A 26,432-nucleotide genomic window follows, 5' to 3' on the forward strand; every position below is an offset into this window, starting at 1 on the left:
TTCGAACCATTAGGGTTTACCTTTAAATGTTGGGAAGTTCTAGTGCTGGTTGACGGATAACAAGAGTCTACATATCGTTGAGGGATCTGAGGGATGATAGGTGGGTGTTGACACTCTTTACGGGAGATTGGATTTCGAGTTGGGTCAATGTCTCCACTATGTTGAGTAATTGCAGGTGTTAAGCCTAAAGGCTGCGCCTTCATTAGATTGAGCATTAACTCTACATTTTCCTCCACTTGGGTCAGACGCTTTATCATTAGCTCAAAAGATGACCTGACTAGATGTTCCAAGGCGTTAATAGTGTCTAAAGTGGGAGTTATTACTTTTGCTGTGGGCTGTTTAGGCTTCTGACCAGTTTTAATGTTTTCACGATCAGTTTGAACTTGTTCAGTAGGTTGGACACCGAACTTGCCATGTCTGTTTATGTCGGGTAGCTCTTGACTAGGGACTCTACCCTTCCTAACTGACTTAGGTTTCCTTATGCGTTTGGGTGAGGGTGGATGCTCATCTATATCTGAAATGGACTCATTTAGGAATTGAATGCATCCATTTAACCCTTTGGTTTGAATCCTGCATTCCGACAACTTAGTCGGATTTGGAGAGGTTGATACTAGCAAAGGTGAATTATTGGAAGGTCCCATCGGGCCCTTCTGAGTTAGTATCTTTTCCTCCACGTTAGTAAAATAAATTTTAAAATTGAGGAATGGTCTTTCTGAGAAGTAATATCTTTTACACTGAGTTGCTTCCTCTTACCCATTTTAGCTGATTTTTGTGCTAAAAAAGACAACCAATATTGATCTGAAGCACTCCTGGGTAAGAGCTAGGATTGAAGGAGCTAGCACAGATAAAACTATCTTATAAATTCTGAAACAATAAAAAAATATAAGTATAAATATAAATGTGAATAACCTGCACAGAGAGAAGAAAAAAAAAGTGTATGTTTGGGAGAATAGTTGTGGTAATACAAAATTAGTCACCCGACAACAGAGAACAGCAGTTAAAAGTACCTGTCTAAAATCCTAATACCCGCGCACCTCCAAGTCCACAGTCACAGAGAAGATGTTAGGGGGGGCCCAGCCCAGCCTCTTCATGGCGATGACGGGCGAAGTACGGGCCCGCCCTTGGCCCGGGCTTTGCCCGGGCGCTGCCCTCGAAAGCGGGAGCGCGAGCAAAGCGGGAGCACGAGCAAATCCTTATGGGGGCTCCTGGCCCTGCCCCCTTCCTGGTGCTGTGAAAACGCACTGCCCACGAAGCGGGAGCGCGAGCAAGTCCTTATGGGGGCTCCTGGCCCTGCCCCCTTCATGGTGCCGTGAAAACGAGATGGGAGTCAACACGACACGCCCTGTGTCCATGGTTAAACTGGGCACTAGGCCGAGGGCCAAGTCACTGCCTGACAGTCAATGTAATAATTTACCCGCATTGTACCCCACCTTTTGCAGTCTGCCCTACATGGCGAAGTGTGCCAGATATGTCTTATTCAGTAATTTTTGGCTAAGTGTTAGCCTTTTCATCTCTAACTCATGCCTTGCCCATCAGTAGAGGGAACATGAGGGCCACCTCCTCTGAGTGAAACTAGTTCTCTGGAGTGGCGTTCTCCCTGTGTCTATGTGGCTGAACAGCTGCCTTATGGACACTATCTGACTACGCAGGATCGTCTTCCTGACCTCCTACAGTACAGTAGGTGAGGCAACTGAGTCTTTATTGGTAGAGAAATAGATATTTGCATTTGAAGAAAGCCGTCATAGCAGACGTCTTTGAGCCACCTGGCATTCAGCCTGCGGTGCCCCAGCTGCTGCTGTCTCTTGGAAAATTTGAGAGTAATAGTAATGGGGGCATAATTAATCAGCATGCAGGGCAGGATTGAGGAGTCGATCAACCCAGCTGTGTCCTTGAAGGGCATAAGGAGAGAATCAAAATGGGTGAAAGACTTGTGGGGGTGGGAGTAGAATGTGTACTCCCTTGTATGTAGATGAATCAGGTGCCAGGCGTCTGTGAGAGCCATAGAGGTGACCCATGGCGCCAGGTCAATTGATATGCATGTCTGTGGTTTACTAGAGCCCAGAAGCGGGTCCATCACCGAGGTAAAATCACCCCCCAGTAGTGTAGGATCAGCAAAGGTTTGAAGGAGCAGGGGTTATAGTGCCTTCAATGTGGTAGACACAAGCACGGGCGTAGACAGAGCAATCTTCCAGTAGAAACTCCCATATTGCTATATTGCCCGCAGTGAAGACAAAGTGACCAAGGGCATCACAGTGAGATTTTGAAACCAGCAAAGGAGAGGCGCTTGTGTAGGAGAATGGTGATGGCCTGGGAGGTGGCAGTGAAGTTGGCATGATATACCGTGGTGTATCCCCCGGTTGCATAAAGGGACAGTGGTTACCAAGCAGACGGGTCTCCTGCAGGAGTACCACCAGTGGGGTGTGGTACTTCAGGTATATTTAATATTTAATTTTAATATTATGACCACTTACATTCCAGGAGAGGGCAGTGAACATGTCTATGCCATCCATCATGGGGCTTGAGTTACAAACTGGCAAGCAAGGGAGGCAGGCAAAAAAAAACAGCAAAAACAGAAAGAAAAAGAACAACATAGAGAGCAGCTGAACCAGAGAAACAAAGCCAAAGTAACTCCTGCCCACCCTACACGTCCACCCAGAGGCATCTGTCGATAACAATACACTAGGTGGTCAAGTCAAGAACTGGGACACAACCCAAGTGAGCCAGATCATACGTAAAGGATATAGTAGTGCTGGAGTGCAAACTGTCAGTAACTGCAGTGCTTGGCTGGTCAATGGCTGCGGTGTTCAGGTCCCCTGGTGAGCCCGCAAGATGAAGAGGTTGACACATGCTGCTGGGGGCCCAGGGAGAAAGAGAGTCTTCTGGTTCGACCACCCCCTTTCTCGGAGTCCAATGGTGACCCAATCTGGGACACCCTGCACTTTCGCCTTGCTGACCTCGTGCAACCTCTATGGGAGGGGTTCCATCACACACACACCCTGCATCATTGGGACCCCACGTAGGCTAAAGTTACTCTTAAGTGGCAACTGTTCTGTCGCCCAGGTCAAGGCTGCCTCAGCAGTCTAGAAAAACGAGGATTTGGAATCATAGAGTACTTTGAGCCTAGCCAAGAATAGAAGCATATATCAAATTCCCCTGGACTAAGATGCTGTTTAAGCCTGTCTTAGGTCCTGCAACACTGCTTTTCTAAGTGGGTGTAATTTGGAATTATCATATTGCGGCTTACCTTGATCCGCACCTCTTCCACAACATGTGCCACCCTGAGTATTTTATTTAGGTCCTTGTAGTTTAAAGAGTTTCCAATCATAGGGCGCGGTGGAACTCCTAGCAGCCAGCTGGGTCACCAGAAAGTGTTTGGGTGCCTGACCCTCCATCGCCTCAGAAAAGGCCACAAAGCGCAGGTTACACCTCCACGTCCGTCTCTCCACGTCCTCAGCACGCTCCCCAATGCTTTAGATGTAGTTGAAAGTCTCAGGACTGTTGTTTTAAGTTACATAACTGTGTCCTTAAGTTTGGATACCTTGCCCTCCACCTCAGTAACCCTATCGGCCCGCCCTCTGAAATTCTGTTGTAAGAAGGAGGACTCCACCCCACCTCACCAATCTAAGATTCCAGGGCTGTGCAAAAGGCTTGGATGGCCAGCAAAATTGAGTCAGTTTTGTCCGAAGTTGGGGGTAAAGTAGCCTGATTCGGCAGGTCCGGTGCCCCTTGGGTGGCTCAAGTAGAGGCCATGTACTTACTAATCTTAAACTGCGAGGGGGAGGCAGAGGGCTTATCACAACTCATGTCTGTCGGCCACTACTTGGAGTGGCCCTCTGGTAGCAGGCAGAAATCCACAGAGTCAGCCATCCTCTACCCATGGGGCAAGAGAGGGAGGGAAATTGACAGTCAGCGCTGGGCCCCAGCACAGTGGGCAATCCCCCGCAGTCAGGTGTCCTGACTGGGAAACTGCATCTGCAGGACATAGCAGTGTGGGTGCAGTAGGAGTGTTACTTGTGATGGGCAGCAGGAACACTCCAGATGTGGTGAGAAGGAACACACATTTTCAGAACAACACAGTCAGGGACCCCACAAAAGGGGAGGGTGCACAACAGCCCGAGGGCCTCACCAGAGCCCCAACATCCCCTTTTGGCCACTCTGTGCCCCAGGGCCAGGCCAGAGCTGCACCAGGTAGCTGATGTGTTGCCCAGCCCACTGAGTTATTGGGAGCTTGAAGGGGAGGCCCAGGTCCTGGCCCGCTTGCCCCAAGTGATGAGGCGACAGCAGCATGAGCAGCCAGTATCCACAATGGGTGAGGATGAGAAGACTCCCGACTGTATGTGTTTAATATTGTAGGTATTATGCAATCTCTTCGAGTGACTGGTGTGTCCTATAGTATAGGAAAATAAACAATGTGAACTGCCCTCGATATGACTTAGATCAACTGGGGCCAAATTACATAGATGGCCCCAGGGCACAATAGGCATGTGCACCTGCTTTATACCCCCCCTGGGTCACTTTGGTCCTACTGAATAGGCTGAAGATGTTTGTGCGGCTCCTTCTGTGATACACATACCTATGGGGCACATGTAGTACCAGCACTATCATAAAAGGGCGTGGCCCTGTGCAAATGAAGGAATAGTTTTGCTTCTGCTTGCTCGCCGTATTATGTATGTGGGCACAGGGGCAAATATGTCTTTAGGAGGTACATAGAAAGTGCACTACAAAAAGGTAGCACACTTTAAGTGTGCCTTCTAAACGCAGCCCTCTGGAGGGGAGAAAGAGGGTCACATGAAACCCTAGACATGCACTTGCAGGCGGGTGTAGTCACGCCCTTCACCCGCCTGCATGAGGATCTCTCGCCCCTCTTGTAAGTGCAGGCTGGTGCTGCCTGCACAGTGAAACACAGAGCAGCTGTGAAGTAGCCTCCCCATATTTGACTTGAATGTGCTCCCCTCAGTGTAACATGAGTTTGCGGCTATCTTTGAGACAGTACAATCACTGTAATATGGCACACTTTTCCCTGTTTGCGGACAGCACACCCAGTTAAAGGTTCCCTGTGACACAAACAAGGAAAGTGTGTTGTGCATGTAATACGGTGCCTGGTGTAGATCTAGGAATATTGTTTGACCCCTTAAACCAGGTATGCAGGCGGCACTTGTAGTGTGATTCCCCTGTGGGTAATTAAGGAAATTTATTATTAATTGTCTTTTCTAAGTGATCTGGATCCTTAAAATGTTGCAATGGATTTCTTCTTTGTCCTTATGAAACATACCTATGAAATATTAGGGTGGGGGTTCGAAGATCAATGCCTACTCTATAATGGGTTCTGTAAAAGAAAACACAGCACTTCGGAAAGCCTAAAAGTCTAATATTCACATAATAAACAGAATGCAAACAAAATAATGAGCAACAATTTTCAATTCAATGGACCAGAGATTCTGCCGAAAATACAGATGCAACATTCAAAGCTGGATGAAATCCTTACATGTTTCAGTTATAAACAGTTTTTCTCAATACAAGTTATTGGAAATATGAACTTGTGATTGAAACTGTTGAGCATGTCTAAGGTGAAGATGCAAGGAATGTTTCTCAAGAAAGAATATGAAAAGTTCTTGATACCAAAATATAAGGAATAGCTGACTCCACTGCTTTTTAAAATTCACACCTCTGGTGGCAATCATCAAAACAAGGCTATGCTTAGTACTGTGCTGTAAATGTACATTTGTACCTCACTGGAAAAAATGGTGACAGGGCCTCAAAACTCCATGAAACCTTCCAGGCATGCTAGAACTGCTGTGCGCTTCAGGTTAACACAAAGACAATATTGAAATTCAGTCATGTAGCATATCAGTGCAGGTTAATGGGCACATGAGCATTTTTTTATTTGGGATTGTCATAATAATGCACTGGCATTAAGGCAAAGAAATATATGAAGTTCTTCTGAACTTTTACTAATTTCAGAAAAATGTTGTCTAACTGCCCTGTTTCACAAAGGCAGGTTAGGTGAGCCCACTACTATTGCAGGTAAGGTGCCAAGTAAGTTAATAAGGAGCTTTAAAGAGTCAAAAGAGAGTTACACATTTTTCATCTATTGTGACTTGGCGTGGCTTGATAAATCTGATGGTTAGGTACAATAGTCAAAACAATTATATTACTGACTCCAGGTATATGAATTATGCATGAGATACTGTAGCATGCTCCATATTATAAGATATAGTTACACAGTCCCTTAGTCACTTTTTATATTTTCATTCTACAGTAAGATGTTGACTATGATGAGAGGAAGAACGATGTTCACTTCGATCAAACCTCATGGAATGAATCGACTGCCGGCACTAATGAATCTTCGCGGGCTACTGAGGTTGAACAGCAGTGCAGTAGATTGGAACGCTGTGCATGCTGGGAAGGTGGCTGTTATGAGTGCTTCCACTGATGGGTAAAAGTGATTTAACATTACTGGATTCCAAATTCTAAACCTCTCAATAAACTGTAACAGGGGCATATGTGGAGATAAACCTCATATATTGTTCATTACACATCCCTAATCCACTATTGTACGGGCCAGAAGTATGAAAGCCTTTTACCGGTCGCAAACGGCCCATGTAGCAATCTTATTCTGCGAGTCGGTAACCTGTTACCATCTTGTAAAATAAGCTTTTGATTCGCTATTAGGATGGGGTGTGCCAAGGGCATCCCTTCCTCATTGTGAGTCGCAGTAAAAACGTTTTGCGACCGGAAATTTGGTTGCAAAACATTTGCAATTGCCAGCAACTACAAGTTGGTGGTAAGCCATTCACAAACGAATTTGCAAATGGAGATTCAGACATTTTTTAAGAGTAACCAGTGGTCCCATGGACCACTGCCTACTCGTAAGAAACAGAAAGAAAACTTTTCAGTTTTGTTTTTGCATTGCATCCCCTTTTCCTTTAAAAAAGAGATTGCTTTATTGAAAAGCAATCACAGACATGGTGGTCTGCTGACCCCAGTTGGCCACCATCTCTGTGATCGTAGCCATTCCCAAATGGGTCGCAAATTGGAATCTGCCTCATGAATATTAATGTGGCAGGTCTCTTGTGACCCGTTTTGGAACAGCAAACTGTTTTACATCCCGTTTGCAATTTTCTAATAGTGAATCGCTAAGATTCGCTATTAGAAAATCGCAAAGTTGATATTTCATACACCTGTGCCTAACTACAATACATTTTGCTGGCTTAAAACTCCATATTTTATTGTGGTAAGCATATTGAATCATTTGCCTAGTCACATAAAGGCCGCTGCCAACCACTAAGCCAATAGTCATGAAATCAGCTAGATTTCGGCCTCTCCTTCAGCAAAAGATATGCCTTCTATTCAGCTGGTTTACTCCTTCAATAATCTGGGATAGTAGTTTAATGTAATTGCTAAACCTTTTTTCCAATTATAAAACATTTGGGCCCTTGATATTAGTGAAAGAAGATCGGGTATTATACTATTTGCATTTATCTTTGAATATATTTTACACTGTTGTTTCTGTGAGGAAAATATGCAATAATTGGCTGAATACTTTGGATGATTCCCATTTTTAGAGATTAGAACTATGGAAGTGTAAGTGCATATAACTGTAGTTACACCTATTTCAATGGAGTGGGAGGGATAAATAGTAGTTGAGAGGACTGGATGGATTACATTTCTTGCTGAATATATTGGGGAAACTGTCTTGCCTGAGGGTAGAAAGCCCATTAGACACCATGGATTTTTACATTCTTGAATAAGAAATGGGGCAGGGGCCGAACTGGCCAGGCATCTAGCTGTACTACATTCCTAAAGGGCCCAACAGTCTTTCTGCCCCTTGTGGTGCAGAGTAAAGGGTTTACTGCCATCTCCAGTGTGGGCATAGAAGGCACAACAAACACTTGGGATTTTTTTCTATTTAGAAAAAAGAAAGGGTTGGGGCGACCTGCCCTGACATTTGGAATTACTCCCTAACACTAAGGCCTCCAACAATCTTTCTGCCTCATTCAGAGTCGATTGGGAATTTATCAGCAATCTTTGATCAGGGGTTGTAGAAAGAACACTCCATGCTAGGGATAAATGCAGTGGTATCCGACCTATCCTGTCATCTGACCATATTCATCACACAAATGGTAAAGGTAGAATTCTTGCAAAAAGGCTAGTGACTGCCAATTGCTCAGAGCACATTCAAGCCCATAGTTTTTTCACCACTGTGCTATTCTACACAAAGGCCCGCTTTATGCAAATCAGTACTGACCCTGCTCTTCATGCGAACAGTTCATCCCAACCTGCCCGGCAAGTCCCCCTCCAGAAGAAACACAAGGAACCTCAGACCAATTTCAGCCTGCTAAGACCTCGCTAGTGAGGTATAGCTTGATTCCTATGGCACAGTGACCATGGGATCAAGGACTATGTATACCCTTGGCCACTTAGGGCATAACATCAGTCACACAAAAGTTGGTGGGAGGAATGCTTGTAAAAAGTCTAATCACTGGCATTCACTTGAAGTAGCATTCTAACTTATTGTTTTCCACCCATTGCCCCACTCTAGTTGCATGCCTGCCTCGTCCAAATCACTAATGAGCCTGCTGCTCAGGGAACGGTTCATCCTGAAATGCAGACAAGGCCTGGTACAGAAGGGAACTGGCCTTGTCGGTGAGGTAGAGCTTGGGTCCTGTCGCAGGGACCCACATCTGTGGTCATACCATTGGCAACTAACCACCACACCCATACCCCTAAGGCTACAAGTGACTTTTTCCCCACCCCCTACTGGGTGGCAGATTGGAGTATTTGTATTTTGCTCCTAATCCATCCTCCCCGGGGATCAAAATCGATATTACAGACCAGGGAGCAGTTGTATCATTATTTTGCACAGCAAGACACCCTGCTGCTCTGTGGGAAAGGGCAGGAGTGTGCCATATATAACATAATACTCCTTCCTTGCGCTGGCACACAATATGCTGCCTTGTGCCAATGCAGGCACCCTTGTACCATAGTGTAAGTGTGCCTGCTGCGTTGCAGGAAGGATTGTTTGTGTGCAGGAAGGGGCGATGCAGCACACTTAGAAAGTGGAAACAACAAGGAAAAATAAAGATATTTCTCCTTGTTGCGCTTCCCCTTGATAGGTGTAGCATTTTAATGCATTCCCAGCTTTTGCCAGTGTTGGTAAATCTGGGACTGCTCCAAAGTTCATGGGTGGATGTGTGGGAACACTCATGCTCCACCCATGGAATGCTTCCCTGCTGCAGAGTAATGCAAAGCAGTAATTTGCGCTGCCTTGCCTTAGTCTAGATGTATCAAGGCACTCTGCCACGCAAGTTGGCTGGGTGTCTCGATAAATCTGATGTGGTGCAAGGGTGATGCAGTACAATGACAAATATGCCTCCGGAATAGATTTTTTTAAACTTCATTCATGGTTCTGCCCGCTCCCACATCCACATGGCAAGTGAGAGGAAATATAAATAGTTTTGGGTATAGCTTTGACATACCAGCTTCCCCCCCTCAATTCTACTACCAGTGACAAAAACAATGAACAATCCCTTTAGGGGGGAAGGGGTGATGGGGGTGGTGATAAGCAGTCTAGTGCCAAGACGGGCAAATCTGCACTTTTACACTTTTTCCCTGATGGTCTTGTGGGCTTTCTGACCCCTTCAAAGAAGCAGGTAGGTGGTAGATACCCCAATTTACCCATCTGGGAGGGGTGGAAGGCCACTGGGCAAACCAGGAGAAAAGGGAACGGTGTGGGTTGCTGGACCATGTACGCATTAGGATAACCCACACTCCCACTTACCCTACTGGCACCAGACAGTATTTCTGCTACCAAGGGAAGACAGAATGGGTGGTTTACCCTTTCTTTGCCAATCTGTGACAAAGCTACAACCAAAGAAGTCACAATTTCCTCTAGGTTGTCATGGCAAAGTATTGCATTATTTGGTCTCCGGGACCCTGTAACCAACGAACCCTTTGTACCCTGGGCATTTCTGAAAACTGGAGTCCTAGGGGATTTCAGTGTGGTGTGGCTTGTGTGAATTCCAGCGTGTATTCTTACCAAGAATTCCCAGTGAATATCACATTTTTGATCAACGAGCATTTTTCCAATTCTTATGTGAAAGAAAACCAAAGACAAGACATATACCACCCTGTATTCTCACAATTCTTGTCAATGAAATGCTGCATCACATGTGTTGGTTATACCTAAGGCACATCAGAGGAATGGACTAAAACTATAACTACATGAAGACCTAATTGACATCAAGTCAACTTCTCATAGTCCAAGTTTTAACTCATTCCTGTTGTGGGTAATAGGCATTTCCTCACAAATGGTGCACCATAAGAAGGGTGTAAAAGCTGGATGGAGAACTTTTGTGGATCCCAGCAAATTATGAAACTTTGAACTTACACCTCACAAAAATGCAAAGAAAATTGGTGATTTTTGCCAAAGTTTGAGATTTACAGGTTAATCAAGATAACAAAACCTAGAGAAATGCACACAAGTCACACCATCATTGTCTCACCTAGATGGCTAGATTCAGGAAATATTTTGATTTGATAGGTTTCCCTGAGTGCAAGCCAAGTCCATGTCCAAATAGATTGGCTACCTGGTCGCTAGAATGGGTGAATCAGAAAATGAAAATCATGATGGGTGATAGTCAAAACCACACAAATACTGCACTGATTTTATCAGGTGAAGTGTGGGAATGATTGGAATTGAATCTTGTGGATTTCCACAGATTACAGAGGTTTCAGACACTGAAAGGATATGAAAATCTATTAATTTAGACAAAGTTAGAAGGCTTTGGGGTAAACATAGTGAAATTCATACCAGCCACAGGACACTCATTCCCCGGTATTCCAAGTTTGTAGAACCCTCTTGGGGTAGGTAGGTTTCACTGGGTGTCAGACGAGCATGGGCCCAAACACCGCAGCTGCACACAACAAAAAGGGTGAAAAATAATGCTAAATCTTGATGCTTGCTTCCTGTGTTTTCAGGACGTACCTGATGTGGTTGATTGGCCCAGGCACACATCCAGTGTAAAGTTAACATTGGGGGAAATGTGGGAATGCTGAGAGGTTGGAATTACCGGATCCCAACAGATTTTGGAACTTTCCCTCACAGATATGCAAGACAAATCTGTGATTTTGGCCATTTGCAGTGCATTGTGGGTAAGAATATGTAGTATGATCTATGCAGGTCACACTCTGCTGGATTTCCTTTGGTGTCTCATTTTCAGAAAGTTTGGGGATTGGTATTTTTCCCTGCGTGCAAGCCGAGCCAAGGCACATATATTGCAGTTACCCACATCTCCAGAATGGTTGAATTTGAAAGACAAATCTTCATTTTGGAGCTTTCCTGTAGCAGTGATAGGTCCGCTCACACAAGTGGGATACTGTTTTGATCAGGAGAAACATGGGAAACCTCAGGGCAGGAACTCTTCCTCACAGAAATGTGAAGAAATCCTTGAAATTAGACAAAGATTGATGTTAGCACGAATGTCTAGGTAAGAAAACATGGTGGCCCACACCAGTCACAAGCCTAGACTACACCGGGTGTCTCGTTTTCAGAAATGTCTTAGTTTGGTAGGTTTTGTTAAGGTCTTTCTTATTGAGGATCATAGGACCAACCACACACATGGGGTACCGTTTTTATCAGGAGAAATATAGAAATACTTGATAGTCGGAATTTTGTGCATCACCATAGAATCCAGAATGCCTGTCAGAAATGTGTGGGAAATCTGTGATTTTAGCCAAAGTTTAATGTTTACAGGGATTTTTGGGCAAGAAAAACAAGTAGACACTCGCAGATCTCACCTCCCTGGACTTCCTTGGGTGTCCAGGTTTCAGAAAAGTGTGGGATGGTATGTTTCCATTGATGCTGTCTGAGTGTAGGGTTAACTAATGCAGACCATAAGGAGAGTGGGTGAATTTGAAGGAAATATCTTGATCTTCCTTTGCTGTGTTTTAAAGGCTTAACTGCTGCAAGTAATAGGCCTAGTTTACGTAAGAGATGTACATTTTTTAGCAGGAAAAGTTTGGGAATGATCATGGGTGGTAGGAATTTTGTGGATCTACACAGTATACAAACCTTTCCCTCCTTCGTGTGAGAGCAATTAGTGAGTTTAGCTAAAGTTTGATGTTTTCATGGCATTCTGGGTAAGAAACATAGGGGCATACACTAAAGTATCACCAACATGGCCTCCCCTTTATGTCTAGTTTTCATAAATGTCTGGGTTTGGTAGCGTTCCCTAGATTCTGACTGATAAGCAGAGCAGCCAAAATACTGTAACTACCAAGATAAGCAGAATGGGTATATTTGAAAGGCAAAATTCTGTTTTTTTGTTTGTTTTAGGAGGCTTCTCCTGCAGCGGGCGATTAGGCACACAAGTCAGAAATATATTTATTGAGAGAAGTGTGGGAGGACAGAATACTAAAAAAATTATGAGTCAGTTAAATTTGTCTCCAATTTTGACCTCCAAATAAAAGACAGTTTGAAAGAAAGAACAAGTTTGACAAAATACTTTCTGAATCGCTTTATAGGAGTAACCCTAAATTCAGGGTTGCACAAATAACTACTAGTTCTAAACCCATTATCCTTGGCACATTAAAAACAATGCATGTTTCCTTTATACCTATTTTTCATTCATTGGATTGTACTAGGGGTTTATAAAATGTACGTAATTTGCTTTGGCATAATTATGCAACATTATGTGAAATTTTGCATGATTATGCACCTTGCAGATACATCATTTTGTGCAGTGTTTCAGATGGAAACGTGTCCTCCATCAATTTATAGTGTTAGAGTTTGCTAAACTAAATCATAACAGCACGCCTTCTGTTGTTTCCCTATGTTTGCCGTTTTTTTTTTCAATGAATAGCACCATTGGTGGCAAATAATAATATAAATGGAATGAAATTATGCAAAGTGGCACAATTCTAGGAATTTGATGTAACAAATTTAATGAGACATTCCTGAAATTATGCAGATTGTGTAGCATCATTTAAACTTTGAACAGGCATATATTTTACCAAATGGATTCATGTGTAGTCCCTGTAAAATAAAAGCTCATTATATGCTGCAGCTCAGATGTTGTCTTTGGGTATCACATGTTTTTGGACAACAAGTAAACCCTATACACCCCTTGTTACCGGAAGAGTTTAAGGGATGTTACTGTATATTATTTTGTAAATTGGCCATCGGGGCAAAAGATATACTTGGAAACATTATCACCTATTCATATTTGTCCATTTTCCTTTCATTCATTTTTTTATTTTACTGATTCTTTGGGAAATCCATGAGCACTGTACGCAAATGACCCCTTGCTGAGTATTCAACGATGCATAGCTTTCCTGGTCCAACCATAGGTTCCAGGCCTATTTCCACCACAAACTCAAAGTAAGTAGAAACCACAAAACAGTTGAAAAATTGACTACTACTTAACAAATATTAAATAATATGGGAAAGACGTTTTTTTCACAACTCTGCCTGTCCCTGAAGGTTTGGAAGAGGATGATCTTACCACAGAAAACCTTTTTATACTATTTTTGGAAAACAAAATACATCATTTCTTGTCCAGTACTGTTTTACATTTTTCCCGGAATCACTTTTGTTAATTTTTGGATATTGTCCTGGCTCTCCCTCAAGAGAATCCACGAAACTTGGGTACTTTCAGAATCTTTAATGTGTGGGGAAATTGTATACAGATGTGATGTGCATTCCTTTTGTGATACAAAGCTTATGAAGGCTTAAGCAAGACCTGCCCCAACCATATGAAAGGGTTCCACGCCAGGAGGTGGAGGAGAAAAGAAGTAATTTACGGGGGTTAAAAAAGGGGGCAGAAACTATTAGCAAGGCGGGATTCACTTTTTCTGAAAGTGCAATACATAAGAAGTATAAAATGGCACATATAGTCAGCAACATGGAAGAAGGACAGCAATGGCAGATGCGACCAGCAACATTGAAAAAGGACCAAGGATCATTTGATGAAGCCATTTTCTCCACTGTGTCTGCACAGAAGGGCGCACAGTGAACTTTTTTGCATTTAAGCTCATATATTAACTGAAAGTATCTCCGAATTTATTTTAGTTTGTGTACACCAGCTTAAAAGAAACAAAATGAGATATTTTGCAAGTGACTGTAGAGTAACCGATTATTTATCACAGATTTGCAAATCTCAAACAAATACATCTTCTATGGTACTTGGCTTCTGCTTGCCAAGTAGTGTGTAGTAAAATGGGTAGGGTTTATTTCTATGTCTTTTCAAAATATGATTTACTCAGTTTATCAATTATTAAGGTTTTGGTTGCTTTCCGAGGAAAGGTGTGAGCCGATACAGGCAGGTAATGGTCAAACTCATCTCTCACACCGCTACTGTCACTGACAGCTGTTCTTCACAACCATCTCCATCACATCATTATTTAGAGAACAGCAATCATGTATCCCCTCCATTCTGTACTTCTCACTTCTCAATAGTCTGATTGAAAACTATTTGTGTAGAGACGCACAATAAAGGATGTTTTAGTGTTGAGCAATGATTTTGAAAGACCTTGGAGTCCTAACACCGAGACATTTGTATTGATTTTAGAAGTCCATGCGGTAGTTCTATCAGCCATAATTGTGTTTCTGTCCTGGATTCCTAACAAGGGTTTTATGTGTATCGATTGTAGAGGTCCCTGGAGTCTCAACAAAGGGCATACTTGTATCGATTTTAAAAGCCCCTACAGTACTTTCAAGGGGCTACCTTGTATTGATTTTAAAGGTTCCTGGAGACCTAAAAAGGGCTTTACTTCTGTCAGTTTTAAAGGTCCTTTGAGTCCTAAGAGTGGGTTTACTTGTATTGATTTTAAAAGTTATCGGAGTCCTATCAAGGGGCTTACCTGTATTGATTTTCTGACATAGACTATCAGGGGCTTTTCCATAGGAATAATTTTCTAGATTACCTAGCCATACCCAAGGAAGTCCATACCTGGGAGACAGTCACTTGAAGGGGCAATTTACTATTAGCGTCAATGCTATCCAATAAAACGTGGCACTTGTCAGCTGAGATTTCATATCCAAGGTATCACCCTCAGTGAACACAAAGCTACAATTTGCCCTTCTGAGCCCTGTGCCCAATTTAGCCATTTCAGTAAGGAGCTGAAGTGAGTCCACGTTGGAGTGATCTAAAGTGGCAGCTTCTCCAAAGTAGACCCACCAGGAAAAGACTAAGGTGTCCACATCTTTCTTGAAAGCTTGCAAAACAATTAATGGAGACTCTATCAATCTATATGGGAACCTTGTGAGAACCTCTGCCATGAAGGTTAGGACCCTTCAAGTGAGAACTCGAAGAGGTGCTGACTCTCCTTGTTTATGGGAATGAAGAAGAAGATAGAGTAGAGGTCCACTAAGGAAACCAATTGGATATTTTTAGGGTTTACAAAAAAATGGTAGCAGGGTTAGGGACCACAGGAACACTAGGCACAACTACATTGTAAATGGCGTGTAGACCCTGTACAAATCTGTACACATTAATCTTTCTACCTTTTGGGCTTTTTTGACAGGTAAAATCAGTTTAATGAGATCTGCAATTATAGGGTGAGTCCCTGTCTGTTACTTGGATTTGATTGATTTAAGGCAACTGTTCTTGATCTTCATAGGTTCTACAGAGGCAATGAATTCCTCATCATTGGTTCCTGTGAACCTCAATGTGGAAAGCAACTGGGAAAGCAAATCGGTTAAATGAGGAGTTAATTCAGTGTTATTTACAGTGGGTTGACAATATATTCTCAAAGGACCTCATTTTTGCAGTACTGGGGTATACTGAGGTAGACACTATTGTGAAATAGAGCATTGTGCAATTGGGTTTGCACAAAATATCCTGCCCCAGTAGATTTGCTGGTATGGTAAGACTGACCAGGAAAGCATGGTTGTGGGTAATGGTTCCAAGAGAAATAGAGATGTGGGATCAGAGATGTGAAAGGGAAAATGTTATTTACAAATACCAACTGTACCTATGGAGAAGCCCACAAGAGGTAATGAGGGAAACGTAGAGGTTTTTGTAGACAGTGTAACTAGCACCAATGCCAATAAGACAAGTGATGCATTTACTAGTGTTTAAAAAATCATCATAGGTACCTTTCTGACCTACTGGAATGATTGGATTCTGGGCACAGCCAGAACCCGTTGTGGTGTCCTAAAACTCAGGATATGAGTTCTGTGTAACATGGTTAAATACAGGCAGATCAGCAAGACATGGAACATTGTAAGTTGTATTAGGGCTGTCCCTTTTCCAGTACTCCAAATGACCACAGGCAAAACATAATTCTCCTGTATATGTGGCTTCATCTTTGCTCCTTCCTTTAGTCTATCCCTGTCCTAATCTCGACTCCCCCTTTCTTCATCCCTTTGAGGATTCCCCCCACCATACCACTTTCACATTTTTTCTGTCTGTTTTACAGCTTCAAAGTCATTCATTTTGATCAACATTGTCTTTCTTTATTTCCTTTGAAGCCACACACTAGTTAATTAATTCCACTAATGTCTTCTTTTGCCCACCAATATATGTTGTCAACAACTGACTTCTCACATTCAGTAACAATCCCTACACCAATGCTTCCTGATCCATCTACTTAGGACAGGCAATGCTCGAGTATCACTAAAACCCATCCTCAGCCCAGTGTATATAACCTTAGGCAACTCATCTTTATTCTGCTTGAAGTTTGATATCTTGGTCTACCTCATTTTTTCTGGCCACATATCTGCAGTCACATATAACAATGTATTCCGGCCCCTGACATTTCTGGGTTCCTACCTTGGAGATGAAGACTTTTCTATCAATAAATCCCTTGCTTCACTTGTTCCCCCCAAACGCAACAATTGAATCACATTGGCTCAGTTCAGACTAGACACTTCAGACACATTCTGCAGTTCTTCACTGAAATGGGTTAGGTTTTCTCTAATGTTAGAGAATACTTTCTTAATGCTCGTCAGGTCAGGCTGGGTCAAAAGGATGTGAACAATAATTCTCCCCCAGCTGCAGGGTGGTTTCTCAATGGAAAGAGAGTATCAGGTGCAGATGGGGTGGGCCCTTCATCATCTACATGGCTAAAATGAGGTGTGGCTAAGTGTTTCTAGCCATTCAGTTGGATGTTATTCATAAAACCTTTCTACTGATTGTGAAGCTGCATGATTGCTAATCTCAGCACTAAGTTGAGATGGAGCACACTTGAGCTCTAGACTGATGCCAGGTTTTGCTGTCAGTCTGTAACAGTGCAGTGCTTGCAGGTGCATTACCTCCTTGTGCTTCATCAGCATGCAATCCTGCCAACCCTGCTCGGTATTGAGGTGCATCAGTGGCTTCACACCAGGCCCCATCAGTCGGCAAGGGAAAAATGTCCAGAAAATTGTTATGGTTTTGGTATTCACTCTCCCTCTCTTTCCTTTGTTGTTCAGTGATCTGATGGAAGATCTGGGGAAATAGCTAGGGAGGAAGTGCAGCAGTAGAAACACAAGCCCTAACTCTGCCCCTGAGGTAACTTATTTGGTACTCCAGTTTCTTGTGAATAGTTTTCATACAACAGACTCAGGATATGTGCTTACATTTATGGACCTCCATATGCCACTTTAAAAAGAGTGCCCAGTGTTCAGTATCTATTTAATTTTTTGAATCTTTTAATTTCTTTTGAAAATTCCTAATCTCTCTATGTTGAAGATATTTTTAGGAAAGGACTTCCCATCCACTGTTTCACAAACCAGCACAGAGTGGTACATAGCTTCGGCACGGGTCCCTTTCATTGGTGGCTTTCTATTTCTTTCTGCTCCAACATGAGAAGGAAGGTAAGGGTTCCCTCAGTTATTTTTCTAATTTAACTTGTGGAGGGGGGATGTTAAGTATCAAAGACTCACAGCAAAATATCCCCTTGCGTTCTGCCGACCTTCAGTTATATTCCTGAAGAGCCTAGTGAAGGAGCTGGGAGGGCTGGATCAGGGAACCTCTTTTTGCACAGTCATTCTTCATGAGCCTGTGCTTTGGATCCTGGTGCTCTTGCCTTTCTTCCCCATTTTCAAACTATTTATAGTGCAAGCTCACTAAAAACTATGGATTTATGCAAAACAGTCTTTGTCTTTTTAAGGCAAAAGCAACAACTGCAGGCCAAGCACACGCAGCAAAGGGCAGTACTCCTCCTCCAGCTCTTCTCCTTGGCAGAGGTTCCTCTTGATCCAGAAAGATCCTAAAAGTCTGGGGTTTTGGGTCCACTACTTATACCCCTTTCTGCCTTTGAAGTATGCAAAATTCAAAGGAAAGTCTCTGTTGTTGACAAGATCCTGCCTTGCCCAGGCCTGGCCCCAGACACACACTAGGGGGTCGGAGTCTGCATTGTGTGAGGACAGGCACAGCCCTTTCAGGTGTAAGTGACCACTCCTCCCTCCACTCTAGACCAGATGGCCTATCAGGATATGCAGGCTACACCCCAGTTCCCTTTGTGTCACTGTCTAGAGGGAATTCCTACAGCACCACTGTCAGTCTGACCTAGATGTGGAATACACAAACAGGCAGAGGCACAGAATGGTTTAAGCAAGAAAATGCCCACTTTCTAAAAGTGCAATTTTCAAACTGACAATCTAAAAACCAACTTTACCAAAAGGTGTATTTTTAAATTGTGAGTTCAGAGATCCCAAACTCCAGATTTCTATCTGCTCTCAAAGGAAAGCTGCACTTTAAGAATATTTAAAGGCAGCCCACATGTTAACCTATGAGAGAGATAGGCCTTGCAACAGTGAAAACATAACTTGGCAGTATTTCACTGTTAGTACATGTAAAACACATCAGTACATGTCCCACCTTTAGCATGCACTGCACCCTGCCCCTGGGGCTACCTAGGGCCTACCTTAGTGGGTACACTTGCCAGGTCGAATTGGCAGTTTAAAACTGTACACACAGACACTGCAGTGGCAAGTCTGAGACATGTTCACAGGGTTACTCATATGGGTGGCACAATCAGTGCTGCAGGCCCACTAGTCGCATTTGATTTACAGGCCCTTGGCACCTCTAGGGCACTTTACTAGGGACTTACTAGTAAATCAAATATGGCAATCATGGATAACCCAATCAGCAATACAATTTACATAGGGAGCACTTGCACTTTAGCACTGATCAGCAGTGGTAAAGTGTGCAGAGACAATAAACCAGCAAAAACAAATCAGAAAACAATAGGAGGAAGAAGGCAAAATGTTTGGGGATAACTCTGCAAAAGGGCCACTTCCAACAATCTGTAAAACAAAATATAACACCTGAGATAGCTCCTAGAAATCTAACATGCTTTTAATACAACGATAGTCAGCAGGCTTTTAAAATAAGCAGGGCAACTGACATTTAAATGGACAAGAGCGTCACCCCTGATCAGTTAGAGCAGGTGCTAAATGTATTCACCTTTTCTCAGTGCAAGTGAATGGAAGCAAGAATGTATGATAGAAATTAAACTTGTAGGTTGGCACAAATGAGCAGATGCCAAGATCTTCTTGTAGAAAGAATGGTAAACTGATACAACTAACACCAGCAAGAGCTGACTATGCTATTTTCTAAATAAGGCTATACTTTGCTAGAATTATTCATTTAAAATGTGCCATGTACTGCACAGGTTAACGTGCTAGAGACTTGTTTAAATGCATCTAGGGTGCTATAATACCAAAGTTTTAGTAGACTTGAAGCTGTCTCAAAAACCAAAATATCAATTGATTAGTGAAATGTTACAGCACATATCAATGTATGCATGGACACTGGCATTTTCATAGTACATGAATTGGCATTAGGCATGTATACAAGCAAATTAATTTTCTCAGAATGTATGTCTAGTCAAAGACCCACTAACTGGAGAAACATGCAGGGTCATGCATTGCGTCCTACTTAATATTTCCCATTAGTTGTTATCTTGCAATTGCATGGGAATGGTCATCTACTGTCTTTTGAAGTGGTCATTCCAGGTGATAATTTACCACCTGCCAGTACCATACAACTTGTGATTTCCCAATAAGTATGAGCGTAAAATTGTTGACTGGGTTGCAACTCTAGACTGTATCTGACCCACACTATATTGTTGATGGTATGGAAAGGTGCTAAAGGCCTAGTCACCCGCACCCAATTGACTTATATGGATTTTGCCTTCCCATGCTTCTTAAAAGTGCCTTTTCACGTTTTTCTTGGAAATGCACAACTCCTGATCCTTAAAACTAATTGTTGTTTTGCTATGCACATTGCAGGTTTCCTTTTTGTATTATGTTTGTCATTATTTTTGTTTCTCTTCTTGACTCTTATGGCTTTAAAATTGCCACGTGTCACGTTTCATGAGTAAATTCACATTTTCTCTGAGAGAAGCTTAATGCTTTACTTGAGCTGCCAGAAAGTAGCCTGTGACTCTTCAATTAAAACCAATCTTCATTGCTGTTATAATAGTGTTACTTCATTTTGCCACATCTCATCTCCTGTTCTCCCTCTACTTGGAATCCAGATTTTCACAAACATCATGTTAAATGCACTTAAAGAACCCAAAGCTATTCAACGAGACTTAGGGAGAAAGGAGTTAAACGTACTTTGAGGCAAGTCTCTTGCTTTCTGAAAGCACCTCACAGTTAACATCTTCATGTGTGTGTCTCTCTTTTTGCCATAGAGAAATTCTGCTGAACAGTTTACCTAGGCACACAGTACACAATGGGACAAGCTCAGCTTTGACGTACTGAAAAACTGAGAATAGCAGTATCTAAACAGAGATTTGGCTGCACGGAGAGAAAACTTGGAGAAATACATCTATTGGATTGCACCACACTCACGCTTCCACAAGTCAAAAACAAGAATTTCCTTCACGTTTGTACATTGATAAAGAATATGCATCAACATGATACTACCACAGACATTTTTTATATCTGTGAGCAGGCTCTTTTGCCACTGTTCAATGCTAAAATTTTAACCATTCTTCTATAGAGAGGTTACAGGAAAATCTAGAGTTCCACTACCAAAGGCTCCTCCACTGTTCACAGTTTGCTTACCTATTGTTCTCTTGCAGCATTGGGCTTGCCGTGGCCCGACGCCTGGCACAACAGGGTGCCTCCGTGGTCCTGAGCAGCCGGGAGCAGAAGAACGTGGACAAAGCAATTGAACAGCTCAAGTCAGAGAAGCTGTCTGTGTCAGGGATTGTCTGCAATGTCACACACAAAGACGACAGGAAGAACCTTGTTGAAATGGTGAGTGGAAACAAACACATTTTGTATATAACCCAAGAGAAACTTGTAGAGAGAGAGAAGAAATACATTCCATGTTCTGGGCTATTTTGTGGCTTAGGGGATTTCTGAAAGCTCAAGAGCTAGAATACCATTAGAAGATGGTTTTTAATTTCTTTGTTTTCATAAATTTGAGAGTGAAATCAACAGATTTTAAAACAAGGATCCAATTACTTTAGTGGCAAACACAAGTCTAAAAACAGTGAGACATTATGTATGTGTCTCACAATGTGTCCGTTAAAAGCTAATTCTTTACTTGCACATTGTGTCCCATCATCCTGATTTAAAAAATCATTAGCGAAAAAGAAAATTTGTGGCTGTTTGGGGTACCACTCGAACATGGCCACTAAGTTGAAGAATGGTTAGTTTATGGTGGTTAGTAAACTGCCTCAAATAACATATGAGTTACACAAATCAGAGGCTCCACAGTTGACTTAAAACTGATAAAGTAAATACTGAAAACCTTTACAAACAAATCCCTGAACTAATAAATCTCACATTTGTCACGTAGGTGATGTAGCACTTTTTCCCTTGTTTCGACCAAAAGCACTACAAATGAACCATCAGAAGTGTTAATCCCAAAGGATTTTGTTGCTCTGCACAGGACATGTAAATCAAATATCAAATAACATTTAAGATTTAAATATAAAGGTTGTTAGGCTTCACAATAAGAACTGGCTAATATTGTAATGAACACCATGAAGGGTTATTAAAAACTTAAAGGCATTACAAAAAAGTAAGATAAATGACAAAGAGTCAGTCAGTCATTTGTCATATAAAAGCATGAAGCTCAGAATAAAATGCATGTATGAAAGGACAGTATAAAGTATAATTTAGTCCAATTAAATATGTCATAAATCATAGGTCAGATCAAAAGAGTGTTGCCTTCTAAAGATCATGGGAAAGTGAGCTCAACGCCTTTTGGTAAGATTCATCTTATAGAGTGAAATACAATAAGATTCATACATTTAGTGTAAATGTGCAAAGGTAAAGAAATTTCTATCTGATCATGTTGAAGAAAGAATGATATGGTTTAAAATCCCATCCCTGGTGCTCCTGTGTCACCTCCATAGTTAGAACAAATCAAGGTTAAGTTCACATGAGAAACACCCTGGGCCCCTTGTTAAGGCACCTCCCAATGCATCACAAATCATAAATATAGTAAATTAAGTGAATGGGCCCACTGAAAAACTGAGTCTAAGTCAATAGAAAGTTAAACTGCTTTATTACAAAATTCAATAATAAGGTGATATAGAGGCAATGCTATAAAAGCTTTTAGTGAATAGGGCAATACAGAGAAATGCAAAATCAGAAATTAGTCTAAGTCCCAAGTGGGCATCAAAATTAGGAGAGTAATGAACATCATCCATAGTAGAACAGGAAAGACTTCTGGCTCACCCCCAAAATCAAGTGTTCTTATACATTACTTTCACATATCAAATTAACAGAACTGCAGAATCACCGTGGTGTGATCAACAGTATCATTTCATCAACAAAGCACAGTAAAATTACGTATTATATATTGGCTTACCTTGTACGCACTAACCTACTATGAATAATTAGTCTGCCCCCTCTATGCTAATGCCATCTGGTGATGCTAGAAACGCGATACCTAAACAACAGTGTGGTATAGGAATGAGTAGGCACAGTGATCTAGCAGAAAGACCTTGAAGAAATAGTTGCAGTTCATGACTGAGCAAGGGAAAGTTAATTTAAAGCAGCATGAACTATTAGAATAACAATGGAAATAAATAATAATCTGCTTGACTAGGTGCAACAGATACGACAGGCAGTGAGGTGCAGGAGGAAGTCATGAGTGCAAAAGGTGACTTCCATCTTAGATGAGATGGCGTTTAGTCTACGTTGAGGCCTTGTTAACAAGGGTTAAGAAAACACACTTCTACACATAATAGAGAATTTGTTTCAAAGACTATATTGTTGTATACAATTGTAATCAAGTGTGAAAATACATACTGGTCATCGTTAATGATGCACAAAAATATAAACATGGGAGCTGGGAGCAGGGGAGCTACACGTCTGTCTATATTGTGTCTCTTCACTTCTCAGGATAAAGAGTGTATCCTACTAATGTAGCTGTGTGTTCAGGTTTAGCAGTCATTGTTTAGGGCCCCATCCTACAGTGCATCCTGAACGTCTGTGGACTCAATGCCAGTCTGTGCCCCAAGAGAACCGAGCTTTTCACGAACGCTGATCTCTACACTACAATGGACTGCTCGGCTTTGGAGACAACGCTTCATTGTTTATTATGGTTTATCTGTGTGCTGTACCCCCACTGCAGCTTAAATGCACATTCTGCAAGCATTATCACACTGGGAGACTCAATAAGTCCTTGGGATTCTACATAACCTTCAAATTGTACAGTAATAAGCATGTTACTAGATCGAGTCCACCAACCAGTTACAGCACATTTGCTTAAACCCCTAAGAAGCAAGTTACCTATTATGTTTGAAGATCAAAAGCAGCCAGCTTAGAACAAAAATGGAGTAGCAAGATGGATGTTGTATGGAATCTTCGATGATTTCTGAGAGTCCCTTTTTTGTGGTAGTGATGTATAACTCTTTATGGGCATTTATTTGTGTGCATGCATCTTTCTTTCTTTTTTTTCTTTCTTTCCTTCTTTCTCTCTTTCTTTCTTTCCTTCCTTTATTTTTTCTTTCTTTCTGTATATTTCTTCATTGTTTGAATATTTAAACATCGGCAACATTGATGAGAGGTGGTAGAAGCAAATTAGTAGTCTTATTTAAGATGAAAAGGCTCCAAGGAAGAGGTGAGTCCTCAGGTGCCACTGGAATGATAGAATTTTGCTTTTCTAGTAAAGAGCCAGAGGTGTGGGGTTCTACATGATGGAGCATTGTTATAGTAGGGATCTAACCCTAATTTATTTGTTTTGGTGAGGAATTTGAGAGGGAGGGTTTGGAGCCTGACCAAAAGCTTCTACTTAGAAGGTAGACAGTACAAAGTTTGCAAGGTAGGTAAGAGCTGAGGAATGCAAGCCTTAAAGACCACGTAAAGCATGCAAATTCCATCGTTTGTTAACAAGTGAAGTGATTTTAGAGCTTGAAGAATAATGATAGGCGCTCTTCAAATTAAGCAACTTCTGTTGGCTGCTAAGTACAAACAGCACTGTCCATGTATAAACTAATGCTCCTATTTTAAAAAAGGATGCTTTGTAACATTTTTTCATTCCCTATTTTGAGGTCAAGATACTTCAAAGACTGCAAACAATAATGATAACAAAGAAGTACCATGGCTAGTCTCTCTCTGGATGAAGATTTTCTATCCAAATTTCCACTGATGATTGACTGAGCCATATACTGGTACAGAGCTGGAATAATGATTCGATGAACTCAATAGGGAATTAAATTTTCCTTAAAGTTGATCAAAGAAAGTGGCATCTCAAATCCATTCTCAGCATCTAGAAATGTCATTAAATCGGGCTTACAATTTTCAGACAGATACCAAAGCACTTCAACTAAAAAATTAGCTTGAGCTGCTAGGCTTCATTCTGGACCCCAATATATTAGCTAAATTATTCCACCAGGTGGTACAATGTGTGTTTAGGTGCATGATATGTACTAAATTGCAGTGGGTTTTGCAAGCCTGAAGAATGACACATAATGACCCCTGAATAAAAGATCAAGGTAGATCCCAGACTCCCAGACAGAATTGTCTCTAGCAATAGGAAACCACTATCTCTGGGATTTTTTTTATAAATCTCAGAGCCAAATTCACTGGGCCCGGTGGGAGGTCTACAGGTAAGGTATTAATAAACGCGATGATCTCTTCACCTTCTATTGAACATTCTAGATTGGTGGACTCTTCATAATGCAAAGCATAGTTAAATCGTGAAAGCAACAGATCTACCTGTTCATTAGAAGAATGGGATATTTTGTTATAAAATGTGAGCAGATTGGTGAATGTCACAGATATTTTAGCATGTCCTGTTACAGGCTCCTACTTGTGGGCATGTGATGTCCCCTTTAGTTCTCTTATGTTTAACCTGTCGGTAGAGATGTTTTCCTATTGTATTGTCGTCTGTGTAAACCAGTTGTCTTTACCTAGTAGTGCTATGTTCTTGCTCTTAGAAAGTATGTATTGCTGCAAGAGGTTCTTTAGCATTCTTTTTCTAGTTCACCCTTAAACCTACAGCCGCGTGTTTTTTTTTCTAGCTTATTTAATTTAATTTTCTCATAACAGCAGTGATCAGCAAGTAAAGCACATTTAAGTCTGTTTGTGGCACCTGTATGTCAGGAGTTACCTAAAAGAAGTCTAATCGAGCTTCAGTTGAGAACCAAATATATGCTCTCTAGCTTTATCTATCCACATGTATTTCAGTTTGTATTTGTGCATCACTTTACTAGTTTGCATTCATGCATCAATTACTGAAGGTGCATCACAACCATGTGTCTGGAGGATTTCATCCCCTTACGAGCCCCAGAAAAGTTTAACTGGGAGAATGTGTCATTAAAGTCATCTCCTGTAATAATTTCCTGTTATGTTGTTAGAATGGTCATTTTCGGAATTGAAGCTGCGGGATCACTAGTTAGGGCACTGTATTAACAGACTAGTGTCAAAGTGTTGACTTAAAAGTTTATATGGGCTGTGATCCAGCAGCTCTAAGGATCAGGCTCATATTTTATGATCTGTAACTCTGTATGCCTATACAAATAATGTAATATCTTTTATGTGCCATCGATGTGCAAGAGAATAAACGCTCTTGAAAAAGGTATTTACGTTTCCAGCTTAAACTGTTAACCTTTTCTAAAGATGTTTTTGCCACTGACAACATGAGGATGTTGGCACTGGTGCCCCTTAGATTTTTTTTTAACAAATCCACATTGTAGGAAAATGCCTCTCATTGAATGGTTTCCCCCTAACGTTTTGCCTTTTGTTGATGCTAGTTATGAATGAAAGTGTGCTGGGACCCTGCTAACCAGGCCCAAGCACCAGTGTTCTTTCCCTAAACTGTACATTTGCCTCCACAACTGGCACAGCCCCAGCACACAGCAAAGTCCCTTGTAAGTGGTACTCTTGGTACCAAGGGCTCTGTGGCCAGGGAAGGTCTCTAAGGGCTGCGGCATGTATTATGCCACCCTGGGGACCCCTCACTTAGCACATGCACACTGCCTCACAGCTTGTGTGTGCTGGTGGGGAGAAAATGACTAAGTCGACATGG

General features: G+C 41.9%; 1 protein-coding gene across 1 annotated transcript in view; it reads left to right on the plus strand.

The window, feature by feature from the left end:
- LOC138265370 (dehydrogenase/reductase SDR family member 4-like) overlaps window positions 1–26,432 on the plus strand; it is a 164,233-nt gene that overhangs the window by 17,071 nt on the left and 120,730 nt on the right. Inside the window, exons 2-3 of the mRNA XM_069213015.1 lie at window positions 6,260–6,436; window positions 21,022–21,199. Coding sequence (XP_069069116.1) covers window positions 6,264–6,436; window positions 21,022–21,199 — 351 coding nt within the window. The 5' untranslated portion in view covers window positions 6,260–6,263. The remainder of the gene's footprint in view (window positions 1–6,259; window positions 6,437–21,021; window positions 21,200–26,432) is intronic.

The sequence above is a fragment of the Pleurodeles waltl genome, chromosome 11 (genome assembly GCF_031143425.1).
Source record: "Pleurodeles waltl isolate 20211129_DDA chromosome 11, aPleWal1.hap1.20221129, whole genome shotgun sequence".
NCBI lineage: Eukaryota > Metazoa > Chordata > Amphibia > Caudata > Salamandridae > Pleurodeles > Pleurodeles waltl.